The following is a 19,065-nucleotide window of genomic DNA, read 5'->3' on the forward strand; positions in this document are numbered from 1 at the left end:
TTAGTTTATAAACTTAAACAGCTAAGATGCTAAAGCTACACAATTTTGGAAAAAATGGCAGGCTTCTGCCTCAGAGCCCATTCCCTCTAGAACACCCCAAGAATAACCCTCCCACCCTCTGCCAGGCCAGTCCGATCCTAGGCTGCACCCAGAATTTCTTCCCATCCAAAAAAACCGTCCATTGGGAAACACAAGCAGCTGTAGCATGACCATCCAGGCATCATCGAGGAAGAAAAGAGCCTAAGAGCCAGTCTGCCCTCTTTTTATTTTATATCTTCTGGCCCATAATTCCGTAATGTGCTCTGGAGGTGTTCAGCTTCTCAGTCAATCCTGTCTTAGGCTGTTTGCCATTGCCTCAGGCAATCTCCGCCCCAGTCATCTGATCAGATCTCCCTGCATCAAAATGAGCAAAAGGTCTTCCAAGAGTCTTTTTTTTTTTTAGAAACCACTCAGACTTCATTCTCTTCCTCTTACTCTTCCAAAGGAAGAGAAGAACGATCATCCATGGCTATTGGCAGTTGCAAAAGCAACACCAAAAGCCGGCTTCATGCTCAGGAGAGAATGCTGCACCTCCTCCTCATGGTTTCGGGTGCTCTACACAATCAGAGAGACTTCTCTAGTAATGAACTATAGAGATGATCCCTGAAAGTACAGTCTTTCTTCTAAGAATCTTAAGGTCATTGTTCCCCAACACCCCTACAAGGAATCTGAAGTATTGTGGATAAAAAAAGAGGTTTCTACAGAAGAGAACCTCACAGGGTGATCTGATCACAAATTCCTAATTTTGCAGGTCACTGTGGTAGTCGTGCCCCAGGCACATGTATAATTTTCTAAAACTTTTTTTTATTGTTGTTCAAGTACAGTTGTCTCCATTTTCCTCCCACCCTAGCCATTCCCCCACTTCCCACTCTTGATCCTATAACTTCTTTAGTAAAAGTTTTAATCTTTGCCCTAAGCAAGCCCAGTCTATTGTTCCACTGCATCTAGGTTCACTCATCTTTGAAATGCCAGAGTAATCCTCTTCTTCAGATGCCTGGGAGGTGTAACCACCCTCAAGGGAGCATGATCCTGTACCTCATTCTCTCCCTCCTTCATGTAATCTTTCTTAAGTTCCCGCCTTAATTTCAAATGCATAAAAGACTGTGAAACTGTTGTTCTCAGGAGCTTTTGACATCTTTCTTCCCAGCAATTGTCATCAATTTGGCTCAAATAAGATCTTATAAGATTCTTTTCAGTTGTGGACATTTATACAACAACAGTATAGAACAGCTTATTTCAAAGCAATTTGTGTGCACTGCCTTTGTCTAACAGAGTTGGTTATAAATTGATTTTATAAGAAATCCACAAAGTTTTTAAAAAGGTTTATATCAGCTTGGACTGGAAGAGACAGAGACACTACACTCTGACAAGAGGACTTTGGAACCCCATCTTCATCAGGCAAACAGCAGGCTGGGACTATGATTGAGCTGCAAACACATACTGCTTTTTACTGAAATGGAAGAAAAACTCAGAGAGAAAAAACAAAAGTCCAGAAAGCAGAGTATGAATGTCACATCATAGTGGACAACTCCTCTGCAGTACAACCAAGCTTTAATAAAAAAAAAAAAAAAAAGGCTACATGTGCCTGGCTAGAGGTTAGACCAATTATGAAGCAGTGACTGCTATGTGCCTCCCATTTTCCACTTGTTATTTTCTTTTTTAATCCTTACCCGAGGACACCTTTTTCTTTTCATTGCTTTTATGAAAAGAGTAAGGGAGAAAAACATCCATGTGAAAGAGAAGCATAGACTGGTTGCCTCCCACACATACCTGGACGGGGAGTCACAAGTGCCTGCACCTGCACTAGGGATCAACCTGCAGCCCACGCAGTTGCCCTGACTGGGACCAAACCCCATGCTCCAACCAACTGAGCCAGACTGGCCAGGGCCCCCTTTTCCCCTGTTCTAAATGGAAGTTGCTATACCAGTTATCCTACCCTATGTGTCTATACCAGTTATCATGTCCTTTCTTTAAGAAGAAATCCTATAATGAAAACAAACAGGATCTTAGGAATGACAGATTCTAGGAGAAAAGTGCTGAATCCTGTGAGCTGACTGTAAGGTATGCATTTTGCACTGCTCAAGAGACTTTAGTTCTTCTTTATCAAGTTTCATCTACGTTTTGCTTAACTGAAGATGCTGCCTACACATTTCCAACATAAGTGAGGCATCATCTTGAAATCAAATCTTAAGTCTGACATATTCTGAAGTTGTAGTAATTAAAATACACAGATGATTAAGTTAGGGTTTGTTGAAACTCTGTTCTAGTAACTGAATATAAATGCAGCTTTAGCTAACCAAGTGATTTGGCACAGAGGAGCCAAGCCAACCAAAGTAAGAAGGACCTGGACCCTGTGCTCAGCACACAGTGTGGCCAACTCTAGAGCATTCAAATGTCACGGTCAGCACAGCTATACATGGCAGTCTTGCCTCTCCGCTTCCGCTTTTAGTCCTTCTGCCTAAATGACCGTATCTAGTAGTCTCACGACTTTAAATACCTAGAGACTCCTAAAAATGTGACTCTATCTTCTTAGGAGCCCAATCCACTCACCTAACATATCTCCACCTGGATGTCCTCTAGGCATCTTAATCTTGATCTATTTCAAAACAGAACTATTGACTCCCTGTTCCCAAAAGCTATGTAGGTTCTCAGCTTGAAACTCCCAGCAGATGCACATAAATGTAGCCTATCTCAGGCTGCCAGGCCCTCTATAATGTGGACTCTTCCTACTCTTCCCATTTTATCACCCTCTCTGTTACTAGTACCTAATTTCATTGGTCTTTCAGTTGTGCAACACCTGATATTTGTCCCTGCCTAAGTACCACTGTTACTTCTTGCTGCCATCCTCTCCCTTCTTGCCATTCAAGTCTCAGCTTAAATATCATAGGAGAGTTACTTTAATAGAAACTGTTCATCAACTATAAATAGAAAAACTTCCTGTTTTATAAAAAATAGAGTTTATGATGAAGAAGTTTTTTAAAATCATGGGATGCACAACCATACAGCTTCTGGTGGCATTACCTGAACCAAATTTCATGCACTTTCCTCTCCCACACACTACACCTCCTCTTACTAGAGCAGGATACCTTCACCGTGCCCAGTTGTGGGCAGCACACTAGGAATGCTGTATTTCCACAATTCCTTATAATCCTACACATTTCCAAACTAACTTTCCAACATCTCAGTAAAGCTTTTTTCTTTTCTTATTTTTTTAATTTTATTTATAGATTTGAAAGAGAAAGAGGAAGGGAAAGAAAGAGAAACATAGATTTGTTCTTGCACGTATTTATGCACTCATTGGTTCATTCTTGTATGCGCCCTGACCAGGGACTGGACGCACGAGCTTGGGGTATCTAGATGATGCTATAACCAACTGAGCTACATACCCAGGGCTCTTTTTTAAATATCAGAGAGGCATTTTTCTCACCACTCGGTGGAATAGCCTCCTAGTCTCTCTGGTACACCATCTTATATTACTTTCAAATCACCAACCACTATCTGATATTGGAACACGTATGTAGCCTATCTTTCCCCTGGAATATAAACTTCCTGAAACCCAGGACTCTGTCTCTTGCGGACCACTGCACCCTAGTTTTTGAGACACAGTGATCACCCAGTAAATATCTGATGCAGGACTGAATGGAGATGAGAAATGGCAGAGGCTCTTCTCTTCCCCACTGTTCCACAACAGGGGCACTGATAAGAGTAGGGATATAATGCTCAATGGTTTTAAGCAAGAAATGTCCTCAGTAAGCATCCTCTATAAACGATCCTTCAACTTAAAAAACTGATTAATGTGTAGCACAAAAAAATTAGGTTCCCACATATCATCAGCTTTTAAAGGGCCTACTTTTGTTAATTCATAGAGCTACTTTCAAAGTTCACAGTCCAAAATGTAATGAAAGTAACTCCCACCTTCTGCGCCCCCACCCCAAAAATGTACCTTCCCAACTCTGAACAATTCCTGGAGCATCTCTCTTACTGGAACAGGTCATAAAAAATAGACAAAGTAGTTACCTTACTTTTTAGTGCATGTAACATACTTGAAATTTTATAAAATTCAAGACAAAATAATATAGTAAACAATGCATTTTATGCATTCTATCAGTAGGCTACTGGCACATCCCAATCAAATCTCTTTTTATATTCATGAAGAAAATCCTCTTAAGATTCAGAATAAGGTTAAATAAAGGTCAGTTTCTCAGAGGTTTGTATCAAACCTCTAGATTAAAGAAAAGACTAGTTTCCTATGATAATCAAGAAAACGTCTGAAATCATTAACTCTAAAACCACTGCCATCCTAGCCATTCCGTTGACTGTCTGAAATGCCATTCTTTATAGCTCGTTCTGACCTAACCAGGGAAAAGGACAGTCTAATACAATGTTCACAGTACGGGAACCAGCAATATTCCTGTCACACACTTACACAACTAAGAAGGTGTGGGTCACAGAAACTGGTCACAAAAACCTGTTTTATTGACAAGAAGAACACTTAGCATACCTGCACACTCTTGTACATACAAATATATGTGGGTATGCATGTGTATATATAGTGAGGTTTCTACCACTCTTGATAGTTTTGTTTTAAAGTATTTGCAACTTTATTTTCAACTGTTCCTCCTTTTAATCTATTACTGGTTTAAAAAACAAGTCACTGGATGCCATAAACAAAGAAAGAACCATTCTAATGCAAGACAGAACTCAGTCCCTCACCTCCCTAAACCTGGAAAACAAATTTATGAAAGCCATGGGATAAATATTTTATTACAAACGACCCATGGAAGTCACCTTCACGTGTGCTGTGATCAACCATCTGAGAGGGAAAAAGGAGTAAAAACCGTAAGAGAATTAAGTTCAAGATGAGTCCCAGAGCTGACTCTAAGGAAATCTAGGTCCTTCAAAAGCATTTTGAATCCATGTCAAATCAACACGTAGGACAAAGAAACTGAAGAACAGTCAAAGCATGCTCCGCTCCGCAGGTGCTCCTGTGAGGAAAGCCCGCACAGGCCCGCCGCTCCATGGGTGGCAGCTGCACCGGCTCCTCTCTCACCGCTCTGCAGGGCTCTTTCAAGCATGTCAGCTGCTGGATTCTCATGATGCATCACACAACTGTGCTCAGAAGAGATCAAATCCACTTTAAAAAGAATATGTTCCTGAAAAACACCCTCTATTCATCTATTCCTTTCTTAATAGAAACTGTTCATCGACTATAGAAAAAAAAATTTTTTTAACTTACTGTTTTAGAAAAATACAGCTTATGATAAGCAAGTTCTTTTTAAATCATGAGATCCACAACCACAAAGTTCCCAGTGACATTACCTGAAATCAAATGCTCATACACTTTCTTCTACCACACACCACACTACCTCAGCACACTGAGAATATAGTTCTGTAATTCCTTACAATCTCTCACATTTCCAACCTAACTCTCTAACATCTCAGTAAAGCTTTTTCTTTTTTAAATCAGGTCAAATCTAGTTTAAATGAAAAGGAAAGGCCTTTCACAAAGGAAACAAGGCAGTAAACTCAACCAACATCAGGGCAAGGATGCAGCAGACAGACATTGAAAGGAGAGGAGGGAGGAGTGCTCTTCCTGCGCCCCAGCACACACTGTCTAGGTGAGAGTTCTTTCCTTCACTAACATTACAGCTCACTTAGTGGGCAGTGATAGGAGGTGGTAATAGAGTGATTGACTATACACAATCTCTCCCCTCAAGCAGTTTCCAATCGCATGGGGGACATTACTTAACAGGCCAATACGATGCAGATGTTTGTAACAAGTAATAGGAGGTAGCCTAGAATCTTTCTAGGGAGTGAGGGAAAGCTGGGGGAGGATGCCTCAAGAAAGAGGCATCAGAGATACCTCAAGTGCATGGTAAGAGTGGGATTTAACCAGTTAAAAATGAGAAAGGGAAAAGAACAAGAAGGGTGTCCAGGCAGGGGGAGCAGCAAATACATCCCTCTGAGGCACTGTGCTGTAAGTAAGGAGTACAGGTATTAGGTGTAGCCATAATGTACCTGCATTGTGGTTTGAGGGGAGCATGAGTCGGGGAGGAGGGCTGAAGAGTCCCACTGCAGGAGAAGCAGCTCAGGAGCAACCAAGGGCTACGTATCTTGAAAGACTTTGGAGTCCGTGTTAAGGAGTTGAGATGTTCCCTTAGGGATCCATTAAAAAATGTTTAAGCCACAGAGGAGTCACCATTCAAATTGCCTTTCTGAACGAAAACTACAAATGCAGTGGGGAAAACACTGGAGGGAACGAGAGCAAAGACAGGAAGACCAATCAGAAAACTATTATGAAATCCAGGCTCATGTGCTGGCACTGAAAAGAGAATTCAAAGATGGAGACTGATTCCAGAGAGGTTAGTAAGTGACCACGAGTCCCGTTTACAACTGCTGTCCCAGCTCAGTTATTAACAGTGGCTCTTTTCACTCTCAAAAGTAATCTGTGTTGGATGGTGAATTATATAACCACTCTAGCTATTAAGAAGAACTGACTGGACTTGGTGACTGGTTAGCTATGGTGGGGAAAGACATTACTAGGTTAGGAATGACACCCTCACTTGAGCAAGCAGAATGGTGGTGGCATTCTGTAAGGTACTCAAACAGATGTGCATGCAACTCAGTGATATACATTGTACACAAGAACTCCCTGATGGGTACACAGGCAACAAACAGTTTTAAGGAACTTAATTCCCAGATCCTCAGCTTCCATGCACAGTCTATCTTAAAGCTGATCTACCTAAGAATAGCCCTGAGATTAAGATGCAAGTTCTCCTTTCCAACACACCTCCTTCCACAATTCCACCTTTCCTGATTTAAAGGAGAAAAGCACCACTCACCCATTCCAGTCTCTCTATGTCACACTGCCCGGGTTGTGCAAAGTCCAAGGGAGTAGAAACATAGGGACATTTTAAAATACCAATGTTGGCAAAGTTGCCTTTACTAAAGACCCCATAAATTGTCTTTTCCTACCTTAAATATATTTCTGGTAAGCATCAGACAAGGTGATAAAAACATGGTATCTGGGCCCATAATTGGGTTATTTTGATTTCAGTTATATTATACAGGAGGGCAGCAGACGGCATGGTGATTTTCATTTAATGATCTTGCAACTTACATTTCCGGCTAGAATCAAAATACAAGGTCTGTCCAGAAAGTATCCAGCCACATAATATTAAAAAATAAAGGCATTCGTTAAAGAAGATACAAGATACAAGAAACACTGTACTCAGAACAATGATGCCTCAGTCCCCTTCAAAGTAAGCACCTTGGGACCTCACACAGTTCTCCAAATCGCCATCAACTGCCCCCATATTTTTCTGAATCCAGCATGACAAACTTCCTTTTTTTAATTTGGAAGAGGGCTCACGATATTATTTACACACATCTTATCAGCCATTATGGCTGTCTGCCAGAACATGAAATTACAGAAAGTAAACCCTCACTCAGGTCACAAAACACAATAAATCAGGATGCAAAGAAGAACACCATTACTCACAGCAGAGCCAGCCTGCTAGTGCTCAATGGATGAGGATTATTTTTGCTCAGAAACACTCAGAGCATTTGGGGCAGAGAGGGGCATACACACATATACACAGTTTAGCTTATATTTTTGAAGGAAATTATTTCAAGAGACAAATAGTGCCAGGAGAGACATTAAATGTGTGAGCCTATACCCAGGTAGAGTGCAAGAGAATTAAGAATAAACCTGCCCTGGCCAGATGGGGAGGGGAGGGGAGGGGAGGGGAGGGGATCTCATCAAAGATCTGAAATCTCTTCCCTTAAAGGTGATTTTAGTTTTGGGAAAAGCCAGAAGTCTTGGGGTACCAAATCTGGGCTGTAGGGGGGCTGAGTCACCTGGGTAATTTGATGGTTCATCAAAAAACTCTGCACAAGATGTGATGCATGAACAGATGCATTGTCAAGATGAAGCTGTCAATCATCAGTTGCTCATAGCTGCAGCTTTCTGAATCATGCAAATAGTTTCTGCAGAGGAACGTTCAAGCTTAATATAAAACTTGATGCAGATTCATTGCTCTACTCACTCAGTCACTTTGAATGCAATGGCCACACAGTACAAACTGTGAGCATTCAATGGAATCTACAGCCCCCGCTGACTAGTATGGTGAAGTCATCATTGTTCACACAGGCAAATTCCAATTCATGCTCCTTGGCTGCCAGGTTACATTGATGACGCGCAAACCATTCTTGTTATATTCACAATGGTTGGACTTCTTCGAGACAGACCTCATACACAAAGTTCTAGAGGAAGAGCACCATAAAAATAAAACAAATCAAAGCCTATCTCATCTAAGTGACAAAACACTGTGCCTTATCTGTCTAACCATCTCAGAAATAAAAATCCAAAGTGAAATATTTTTCGCTGAATGCACATTAACATGTTTATTTAAATTGACAAATGACAGAAAAGCAAGCTGGTTTAGCTGACTGGTTTAATGACTGGCTTTGCCAAAGAGCTCTACATTGGACATATTCCATAAAATGAATAAACTAACTCTGCAACTCCAAAATCTGATGAATAAATAAAGCGCAGAATAGATAAAAGCACTCTATCAAAAATCTTGTATTGGCAAAGGTATGTTAAAGTTAACAATTTTTAATTTTCCTATCCTTTCCAATTAAATTGGAATAAGTCTTGTACCTTTAACTAGAAGAATATAAGCATAATTCTCTTTTGATAAATATTAGTAAAGCATTTTTAATACATTTCCCAAAAACTGTGAAACTGAGCTACTATAATGAATAACAAGTCATTTGCAAGTCAGGCAGTTTTGAGTTCACTGCTTTCAAGTATATTGAAGGGGGACCCAATGAGGGGTCTGAGAAATCACTTGTGTCGGGAACATAAGAGGTGAAGTGGGGGGTCACAAGGTAAAAACTTCTAGTTATAAAATAAATAAGTCATGGGGATGTAATGTACAGCATGGTGACTATAGTTAATAATAGTGTATCACATATTTAAAAGTAGCTAAGAGAGCAAATCTTGAAGGTTCTCATTACCAAAAAAATATAAATACTATACAGTAACAGATGGTAACTAGATTTATGTGGTGGTCATTTTGCAATGTATAGAAATATGAAATAATGTTGTATACCTGAAAGTAACAAAATGTTATATGGCAATTATACCTCAGTAAAATAAAATGAAGAAAAATAGCAGATTTAGAGAAGAATACGACAACTACGTTACATTTGAGGCACATGGTAGATTATTTAAAATCCTTTTAGATGGCAGATCAGTGTGATTTCTGGCATATAACTCATGAGTTGAAGGAATTGAGTGATTTTCCTTTATCAAACTCTTTCTTTTTTTTCTATCTACATATTTAAGTAAACTATGCTACTCATTGCTCATATCTACTTTAAAAAGTAGAAATAAAACTGTTGCCGCGACCCTATCTTACTCCAAGAACATACTATAATCCTCAAGAGTACATGGGCTAATGAAGAAAAAGCCCCTTTCATTTCATTAAGAGGTGCATTTCCAATAAGTGTTCATATTTTATGTTTAATGATTATTAAAATCGTAAGATTTTGCTGTTTTAATTCACTGTGTCCTGATAACCATGGTAATAACTACTCTTAAGGCCCATAACAAGCAGAGTCTTAAGGTCTCAGAAATAAACTTTTAAAACTTCTATTTACATGTATGATACTGTTATAAATATATTTAATAAAAACATAAGAAAAATTTGTGAAGAAAATGTAACATTCATACAAGAAAGGGAGAGAGAGAAAGAGAAAGAAATACCGATTTTTTGATCCACTTATTTATGCATTCACTGGTTGACTCCCATATGTGTCCCAACCAGGGAACCTGCACCCTTCGTGTATTGGGCAATGTTCTAAACAACTAAACTACCAGAGCAGGGCAAAAAAAAATTCTGACTTAACGAAAAGCTTCCTCATGGATATTATTTTAAAGGTTGATGAGTACAAAATTATTGATACACAAATTCATTGAATATTTTTAGCAGTAATGTGACAGATTCTACAATGTCAGTATTTATGATAAACAAAAATCGTCACCTATTTAACTTAAGATAAAATTCTGGAAAAACACTACTCTCAAGAACATAAGAAAAAGAGCAGGTCTGGACAGGGAGATGATGACTTCTGTCCGAATACACTGTGTTTGAGGTACCTGAGGGACACCCAGCAACATAATAAGGACTAACACTTACATAGTACTGACCATCCCATTTTTTTAACACAGATCATTTTTTTAACATTTGTTTCAATTTATTGATTTCAGAGAGAGAGTGAAAGCCCTGGCTGGCATAGCTCAGTGGATTGAGAGCAGGCTGCAAACCAAAGTGTCGCAGGTTCGATTCCAGTCAGGGTACATGCCTGGGTTGCAGGCCACAGCCCCCAGCAACCACACATTGATGTTTCTCTCTCTCTCTCTATCTCCTTCCCTTCCCTCTCTAAAAATAAATAAAATCTTTAAAAAAAAAACTTAAAGAGAGAGAGAGTGAGAGAGAGAGACAGACAGACATTGATTTATTGTTCCACTTATTTATGCATTCATTGGTTGATTCTTGAATGTGCCCTGACCAAGGATCGAACCAAAAACCTTGGCATATCTGGACACTGCTCTAACCAACTGACACAGCCAGAGTTCTGACCACACAATTTAAAGCACCAGTCTGGGTGTTTTATATAGACTTCTTTATCCCTCAACTACCACGTTTGAAGTTGGTACTGCTACCCTCCCAACCTATAAATGAGAAGACTGAAGCACAGAGAGTTAAGAGACTCTTCCGTTTCCACAGATATCTCTGATGGGCTAGAGTGTATATGACCCCAGACAGCCTGGATCCAGAGTCTGTATTTTTTAAAGATTTTATTTATTTACTTTTAAAGAAAAGAGTAGGGAGGAAGAAAGAGAGAGAAAAAAACATTAATGTGGAAGAGATACACTGATTATCAGTTGCCTCTCATATGCCCCAAGAAGGGGACCTGGCCCTCAACCCAGGCATATGCCCTGACCAGGAATTGAACCAGTAACTTTTTGGTTCACAGGCCAGAACTCTATCCACTGAGGCACACCAACCAGGGGCAGAGTCTGTATTCTTTACACAGTATAATGCATCTTGGGATGTGTGAATTGGAGATTTGAATTTTAGGGTCAGTTGTGCTGTTAGAGAGTAATTTAAACCATGGAGCAGATGAAATTACAAGGGAAGAATGATGCCAATTGAACAGCAGCAAAATGAAATGCATTCCCTTCTGGCCCCTACACTCATGAAAAGCCTCCAGCCATCGTTTTTTTTTTTTTTTTTCAAGTTTTTCCCAGGTCCCTTTCATGCATTGTCACCAGTCTTCACAGGCTGCTGCACTGTTTATGACACTCTTCATAAAGTCAAAGGGCTACTGAAGGAAACCTTTCTGCTTCTTGCCATTTGCCCTGTTTCCCCACCGCATGCTCAAAGAGGCCTCCAAAAGTAAAAGTTCCAATTTGTAATAATCCAGCATGACAAATTTCCTTTTTTTCTGTGGAAGAGGGCTCACAATATTATTTACACACATCTTATCAGCCATTATGGCCGTCTGCCAGAACATGAAATTACAGAAAGTAAAATCTCACTCAGGTCACAAAACACAATAAATCAGGATGCAAAGAAGAACACCATTACTCACAGCAGAGCCAGCCTGCTAGTGCTCAATGGATGAGGATTATTTTTGCTCAGAAACACTCAGAGCATTTGGGGCAGAGAGGGGTATACACACACATACACAGTTTAGCTTATATTTTTGAAGGAAATTATTTCAAGAGACAGATAGTGCCAGGAGAGACAACATTAAATGTGTGAGCCTATACCCAGGTAGAGTGCAAGAGAATCAAGAATAAACCTACCCTGGCCAGGTGGGGAGGGGAGGGGAGGGGAGGGGAGGGGAGGGGAGCGGAGACTCTTTCCATGTATCTGCCCATTTCATGATGGGTGATTTATGATCATGCCTGCCTACACTGCACTCAGTGTTCTGCAGTTTTTGATCCAAAATGGCATGATCCCATACCCCACCTTCCCAGTTCACCTGATCTTACCTCAGGTGACTTTGGGTCCTCAAAGGGAAATGTTCTGTTGATATAGAAGAGGAAAAACAAAAAAATGGCAGAAGTACTCAAGTACTTCTTTGTACTGAGAAGTACTCAAAGGCATCAACAGTGATAAGTTCAAAAACTGTTTTGAGTAGTGGAAAAAAGTTTCAATAGGTGAATTGCATCAAATGGAGAGTACTTTGAAGGTGACTGAAGTTTAAACATGTAAGGATAAATACACAATTTTGTATATTGGGGGGGTCCCCCTTGTATAAATTTCTGTTGCTATTAACAGAAATTCATCCTCTTACAAGTCCAAGGGACAGAAGTCCAAGATGGTCTCACTTGGTGCAACAGACTATTTGTGTCCCCCACAAAGTTCCTATGTTCAAACCCTAATCCCAATGTGACAGAATTGGGAACTGGGACCTTTAAGAGGTAATGAGGTCAGAGAGTAGAGCCATAAGAAAAGGCCAAAGAGCTCTCTTTTTACCATGTAAAGTTATATAGCAAGTCAGTTGTCTGTAACCTGAAAGAGGACTCACACCAGAACCCAACCATACTGGACCCCTGACCTCAGATTTCCATCCTCCAGGCTACAGGAAATCAGTGTTTCTTGTTTAAGTCACCCAGTCCATGGCAAATTGTTACAGCATCCTGAAGTGACTAAGACCCTGGGCTAAAATTGAAATGCAGGTGGGGCTGTGTTTTTTCCAGAGGATCCAGAGAGAATCCAATCCCTCACCTTTTCCAGCTTCTAGAGGCTACCACATCCCTTGGATCAAGGCCCCCTTCCAGTAAATGCATGATTCTGACCTCTGCTTTTATTGTCACATCCCCTCTTTGACTCTCCTGCCTCCCTCTTTCATGTATAAGAACATTTGAAATTACACTGATCTTACTTGATGGTTGGGAACTGCCCTGCCTGGTTTTAGAAGCTATAACCCCCATGACTAAGGCTGAGTGAGAAACCTTGGGACTATAAGCCAGTAAGGAGACAAAGCTTATCTCCCTGGCAGGGGTGCTACCTCTGCCCCCTTTTACTTCACCCTGCTGGTGGATGACTAATTAGCCAATGATGGGTAAGATTCCTCAAGGGAGGGACAACCTAAGACAGGCATGGCCACAAAGGGACCCTCAGGGTAGGACTTGGGGGGCTACAGAAAAAGGGGGTGATGGACCCTGGCCCCTCAACTCTGACATAGCCTGAGTCCTCATTGTGTCTGCGAGAAGTCTCCTGATCTTTCAGCTGCCTTACCTCCCTTGCCTGACTTATGCCTGAAACAATGCCAGAGGGTGGTGCAGCCCTGTGCTGGAAAGGGTGGGTTCTCTGGGCAATCAGACCTAAGAAAAAATGCATAAAATCCTGTGAAACCTGCTCTGCTAAGAATACCCTCAATTTAAATGATAGAGGTCCCAGCACAGAATGAGTTTGCTTCCCACAGTTTTACAGCCCTGTAGCTAACTGCTCCTGACACAGAATAAGCCTTCATAGTTCTTTGTATGCTATCTATTGTTTGATCCTTACTGCCTGACAATGATTGATGACCTTTACCTGTATTCTTGTGCAAACTGACCCCAATAAAAAAAGCCCATTGAGGAACAGGCTCCTGGCCCTTCTCCTTTGAGAGATCTGCCACCTTTCCTCCCCAAGCAAATCATGTCTTGGTAGACTTATTCTCATCTGTGGCAGACGGTGGGGGTGGGGGCACACTTGTAGGCAGATCCCCCCCACACCCAATCAATCCAGGATAATTCCACCATTATAAAATCCTTAATTTAATCACATCTACAAAGTCCCTTTTGTTTTGCAAAGTGCATGTTCACAGGTGCTAGCAAGTAGGACACAGAGCACAGAGAGAGCTGGTACCCTCTCAAAGTAAAGACACACCAAGCCCTGGCTGGCATAGCTCAGTGGATTGAACATGGGCTGGGAACCAAAGTGTTGCAGGTTCAACTCCCAATCAGGGTACATGCCTGGGTTGCAGGCCATGACCCCCAGCAACCACACATTGATATTTCTCTCTCTCTCTCTATCTCCCTCCCTTCCCTCTCTAAAGACAGATAAAATTAAATCTTAAAAAAAAAAAAAGAAGACACACCAAGCTGAGCTGCTGCATCATATACCGTGAGGAGAACAAGAGGTGTTCCTGCTGAGCTGGCAACTAAACTGGTGAATGTAGTACTAGAATGCCTGGAGAGAGCAAACTTTTTGAATGCTCCACTGCTTTAGATTAATGATCAGTACTTCCAGAGAATTTTAAATATTGACAACTAATAAGCGGCAGGACCATCAGACACATCTGGATGTCTCTGACTCCCATGTGTGTTCTTATAATCCCTGTGACAGACTGCTTCACATCCACCTTAAATCGATGCTGAGAATTTTCTCTAAGTCAAACCAAGGCCCTGATATAACAGAACTACCTCCCCCATGCAGACCAGCCAGATAAAGAAAGAACCTGATGACAGGGGCCAGAGCAGGACAGAAAGCAGGCTCTATGCCCAGACTAAATGCTTTCACGTTTCTCTTTAGGAAGAGGAACTGCAAGAATGTGAACTTCGTGGTGCAGTTTTAAGAGATTGCTTCATAGAAGTAAAGTACGCCTGGCTTAACACATGCAGCACTGTGTGGATTCAGTCTCAATAAATGTGTCTTTATGGAGAACTGTTTTTATTTTCTAGATATCCTGTTAACAGACCCCACCTGAGAGGTGAAGTTAAGAAATGACGGTGCTAGGAATATTCCAAATCACATTAGCTGGACTCCTTAAAGAGAAGTTTGCTCTAACAAGGTTTAGGTCTGTCTGGATGTTTCTCTTCACACACAGGTAACACCTGAATCAATGCATTTGCTACATGAACTTCCCAGTTACAATTTAATAAAATTCATATTCTTCCATTTAATAATCCAGACAGTAAATTCTCTTTCCCTAGAACTCCTGAGACTATGTGAAAAAGAGAGGAGGTTCTAGTACATGACCTGCCCATATCAGGCATTCATTAAATTATTGTTCAAGGACCCATGAGCTCCTACACAAAGGCCAAAATAAACTACTTTCTTGCCACAAGATCAATCTGAGAAGTAAGATTATAAAATGCCACTTAAGTCCTCTCAATAAACATTAATATGGGAATTGCACAGAGAGAGAGAATTCCCTAGTACCCTAAGCATGCAGAGCCTTTTTATCCTACACGCTTTCTAGTCAGGGCAATATAGTGGCCACGAAGTCTTGGAAACATGATTACTTAAATTTGAATTCTGGTCCTCGTACTTGATAGTTATGTGGCCTTGGGGAAGTTGCTTAACCTTTTTAGCTTCTGTTTCTTCATCTCTAATGGTAGGACAATAAAACCAAACTTGTTCAGGTTTTCTAAGCATACAATGACCACATATGGAAAATCTTCAATAGCACCTAGTACATTGATGACAATGACAGTGATGGGTAATGATGAGCTGTCTGTGATCCTCCAGGGCAGACAGGTTCCCTGCTATGTGAGCTCCATCTCTCTCAGACACATGTTCATCAGGTTCTCGAGTAGCTGCCTACCTTCTCAGACAACATGCACTAAATCTCCAATGTACACATAAAGCCCGCCCTGACCCTTCAGCCACTACCAGTCCAACTCGCTTGCTTATATTTTGCACACTTATATTTTGACCATAACTGGTTGACTAGCAGTGCTGCAGGTTACCCAGAACCACCCCACTCCCCATCCTGACCAGTGTTTGAGGCATAGCCCCGAGGCATGATCATTTGTTAATGGAAGGGAGAGCCTAGGGCTTTTCATGGACAAGTGAGCCATCTCTTCTTTCCCTGTTAATCTTCATTCCCTTTTATCAGCCAGAGCTCATCCCACTTTCTCTTTCTATTTGCCTAAAGGGTAGACCTAAAGGGTCCTTCTTAGAGCCTCAAAGTCTTCTCTATGTAGATCTTCATTACACTATAGATTGTTACACAGGCATTCCCTATTAAAACTAAATGTTAGGACACTAAAAAACACAAAGCAACGCACAAAATCCAATCTAATGGACAATAATGTGCACTTATGGAAATCATTACTCTCTATTTTTAAGGCAAGTATTTTTTTACCATGTCTTGTGCCTTCCCAGCATAAGGTTATTCCTTAAATGCACATTTAACTGAAGTAACTATGAGATACGTACATGACATAACTATGGTATAGGCAGGGCTGCTCCTACTAATATAGAGAAAAGATGGAAAAAATGAATTTGGGTTTATCAACAACTTCCCTAGAAATGTCAAATTGTGCCTTGGGCGGGGGCCCTTCTGCAGTGAGAAGCCTGCCTGAGCTGCTCTTGAGAGAAATCCGGAATTCTGTGTCAGCACTCAAGAGGAGTGAGTCAGGAATAGAAGCACATGCTCATACGCAGCCAGGCTCTGTCAGTCCCCCAGAACTGTATGCTGTGACGAAAGGGTTACCTAGAGGAAGGGCAAGTTTTCATGACCTTATTCTCACATCTTCCCACAGTTAAAAAGGACATACGACAGTCAGATACCTGAACATGCAAAGACTACACAATGTTTACAAATCACCTCTGTTTTATCTGAATTCACCAGAAAAAAAAAAACCAGGAGGTAAAAAAATTCATTTTTTCATGTGATTTACACACCTGAATAAAAAAGTTACTTAAGAGCTTTCCCCTTCTAATTGTGTGATTTACCCTCTCCTAAAACACTTGTATTATAAACACTATCACAGATGCCAAGTTTTAGGAATAAAGGTAAGAAAAAAAATTTTTTTGGTTTTAATATAAGCCCTAGAAAACTCTGAATAAACCATCAATACCAACTGGTAACTCTCTTGTAAAGATACTGGCCTTTGTTTGAAATGCTCCAGCTTGTCACATTTTCCTCCCCTTTGGAAAGAAAAAAAAGATACGGTCCATATAATTTTAGCAAGACAGTCAGTCTTTCCAGGCAAGGTCTGACATATGAGATAAGATGAGGAAACCACATTTTTTCTGCTAGGAAAAATGTTATTTCAAAAACATGAATATAATGCAAGATCTCTTCAACAGCCTTCAATCTAATCTTCAGTATAGATTTACAGTTCTGCTGCACTGATGCACGGCCTGTATGGGACAGAATTCAGCGAACTTCTGCATATGCCATTCCCTTCCTTTGAAGTGTGCATTAATGACTACTTGCCTTTAGAAAACTATTCCTTGCTATGGAAAGCTAACCAACACACCCAGCTTTTTATTCCTACTTTGTGAAATCCTCCTATGAAACAGAACAGGTTGTGAAACTAGCTCAAGAAAAATCACAACTTATCACCATCAATAACATTCCATTTGCCTGCCTCTTCTCATCTAAGCACATTACTGAGACCTGGGCAGAGAAACACCACTCAGCCAATCGTGTCCCTCACTGGACTGACAGACCCCAGATGACCCAGTGGAGGCTGGAAGAACTGATGAAGGAAGAAGAACCAACATTTTACTTCAACAAGAAGTAAGCAGCCTGAAAAATAAAAGCTAAGTCAATTAGGGTATTTTTAGGTAAGCATGTGTCTATTAGGGCTTTAGATCTTAGACTAAAACAAAGGTCAATAATAAATATCCTTTTGTACCTCAAAACCATGACCTCTAAAGTCTGTCCTCTGTTTATCATCTAAGAAACAGCTTCTCAGCCTTATAACCACAAACAAGCCATACTAACCAATGTAGTGAGTTTCTTAGTAACTGTCATGCAACAGTCACGAAGAAGTTCTGAGTCAAACCCTTGTGAACAGTTGACATCAGACAGCAAAAATTTGGTTACCTTTACTACCCTAACTCCATCAAGCTCATAAATAAAAGCTTCTACTTAGTTTACTTTATACTTGCTTGTTCCACTCCTAAAACTTAGCCACCTTTTTACACTGTACGTATTCCTTCTCTTTTACCATTCACTTTCTTAAAAGATAGTAACATCTGTCACTTCAAGGGACCAGCCACTTGCCTCCTAACACATTACTTGGTTTACTTAGTCCTAACAGCACAAATGGAAAGTACTCGCTATAGTTGCGAAAATGGAAGCCGGGTAAGCCACGTGTAAAGAGCAGCACACATATGCGAGTTATGAATCCTGCAGCTCTGCAGACGTTTGGCAAAAGAAAAAGAATTCAAAGAAATTAGCAAGGGAAAACATGTTTAAGGTTTTCCAAGTCATTCTCATTTATAAGGACCCTAACCTCCTAAAACCACAGCAAGAAAGACCAGAGGCAGAGTGAAATTTAAAACCAGAAAGATTTAATACGGAGTCATTGTACTCACTGTCTGATGGCTTCTGTCACAGTATCGCAGCCCAAAATAATCTATCTCCACAAGGTTTACGTGACGGAATACATGGTCAAGGACGACGGAACCTTTCGTTGACTTCTGCAAAAACAATGCACAGCTTTATCTTTATTTTTTAACAAGGTGTTTTGTCATTCTCGGCGACACAGTCACAGTTCTCATCTTTTATTAGCTTCACTCACAACAGGAGCAATTTTATTAGCCCACAGTTCTCTCTATTAAGTGTTGCCTCAGTTACAAAGGAAAAGGGGTTTTTAAGTAAAGTGTATTAAAGAAATTGCTTTGGAAAACAATCTTAAAATTGTAGTGGGTTTTAAATTAATATAAAGTTATTTTCTTATGGAATTAAAAATTATCTTCAGGACAAAATTTTTGATGGACAGCAGGATGACAACTAGTGGGGCAGGGGGAGTTAGGGGTGGGATTGAGCAAAAAGGAAAAAGGACTCATGGACATAGACAACAGTGTGGTGATTACTGGGGAAAGGGGAGTGAAGGGGTCTAAATGGCAATGGACAAAAATACAATAAAGATTAACTGTTTTTAAAAAAGAATCTTTTATAGCCCTGGTTGGGTGGCCCAGCTGGTTGGAGCTTGGTCTCCTACACCAGAAGGCTGCAGGTTTGATCCCCTGTCAGGGCTCATGTCTAAAC

General features: G+C 40.6%; 1 protein-coding gene and 1 non-coding gene across 5 annotated transcripts in view; both read right to left on the reverse strand.

Moving 5' to 3' along the window:
- Positions 1–19,065, reverse strand: part of EPB41L4A (erythrocyte membrane protein band 4.1 like 4A) — a 252,216-nt gene that overhangs the window by 132,625 nt on the left and 100,526 nt on the right. For all 4 annotated transcript variants that reach the window (XM_036020652.1, XM_036020653.1, XM_036020654.1 and 1 more), the window contains exon 2: positions 18,390–18,494. In XM_036020652.1, coding sequence (XP_035876545.1) covers positions 18,390–18,494 — 105 coding nt within the window. The remainder of the gene's footprint in view (positions 1–18,389; positions 18,495–19,065) is intronic.
- LOC114513567 lies at positions 445–658 on the reverse strand. Its single transcript, XR_003685848.1, has one exon. It is a non-coding gene; the product is annotated as a small nucleolar RNA U3 (small nucleolar RNA).

The sequence above is a fragment of the Phyllostomus discolor genome, chromosome 3 (assembly GCF_004126475.2).
Source record: "Phyllostomus discolor isolate MPI-MPIP mPhyDis1 chromosome 3, mPhyDis1.pri.v3, whole genome shotgun sequence".
Classification (NCBI taxonomy): Eukaryota; Metazoa; Chordata; class Mammalia; order Chiroptera; family Phyllostomidae; genus Phyllostomus; species Phyllostomus discolor.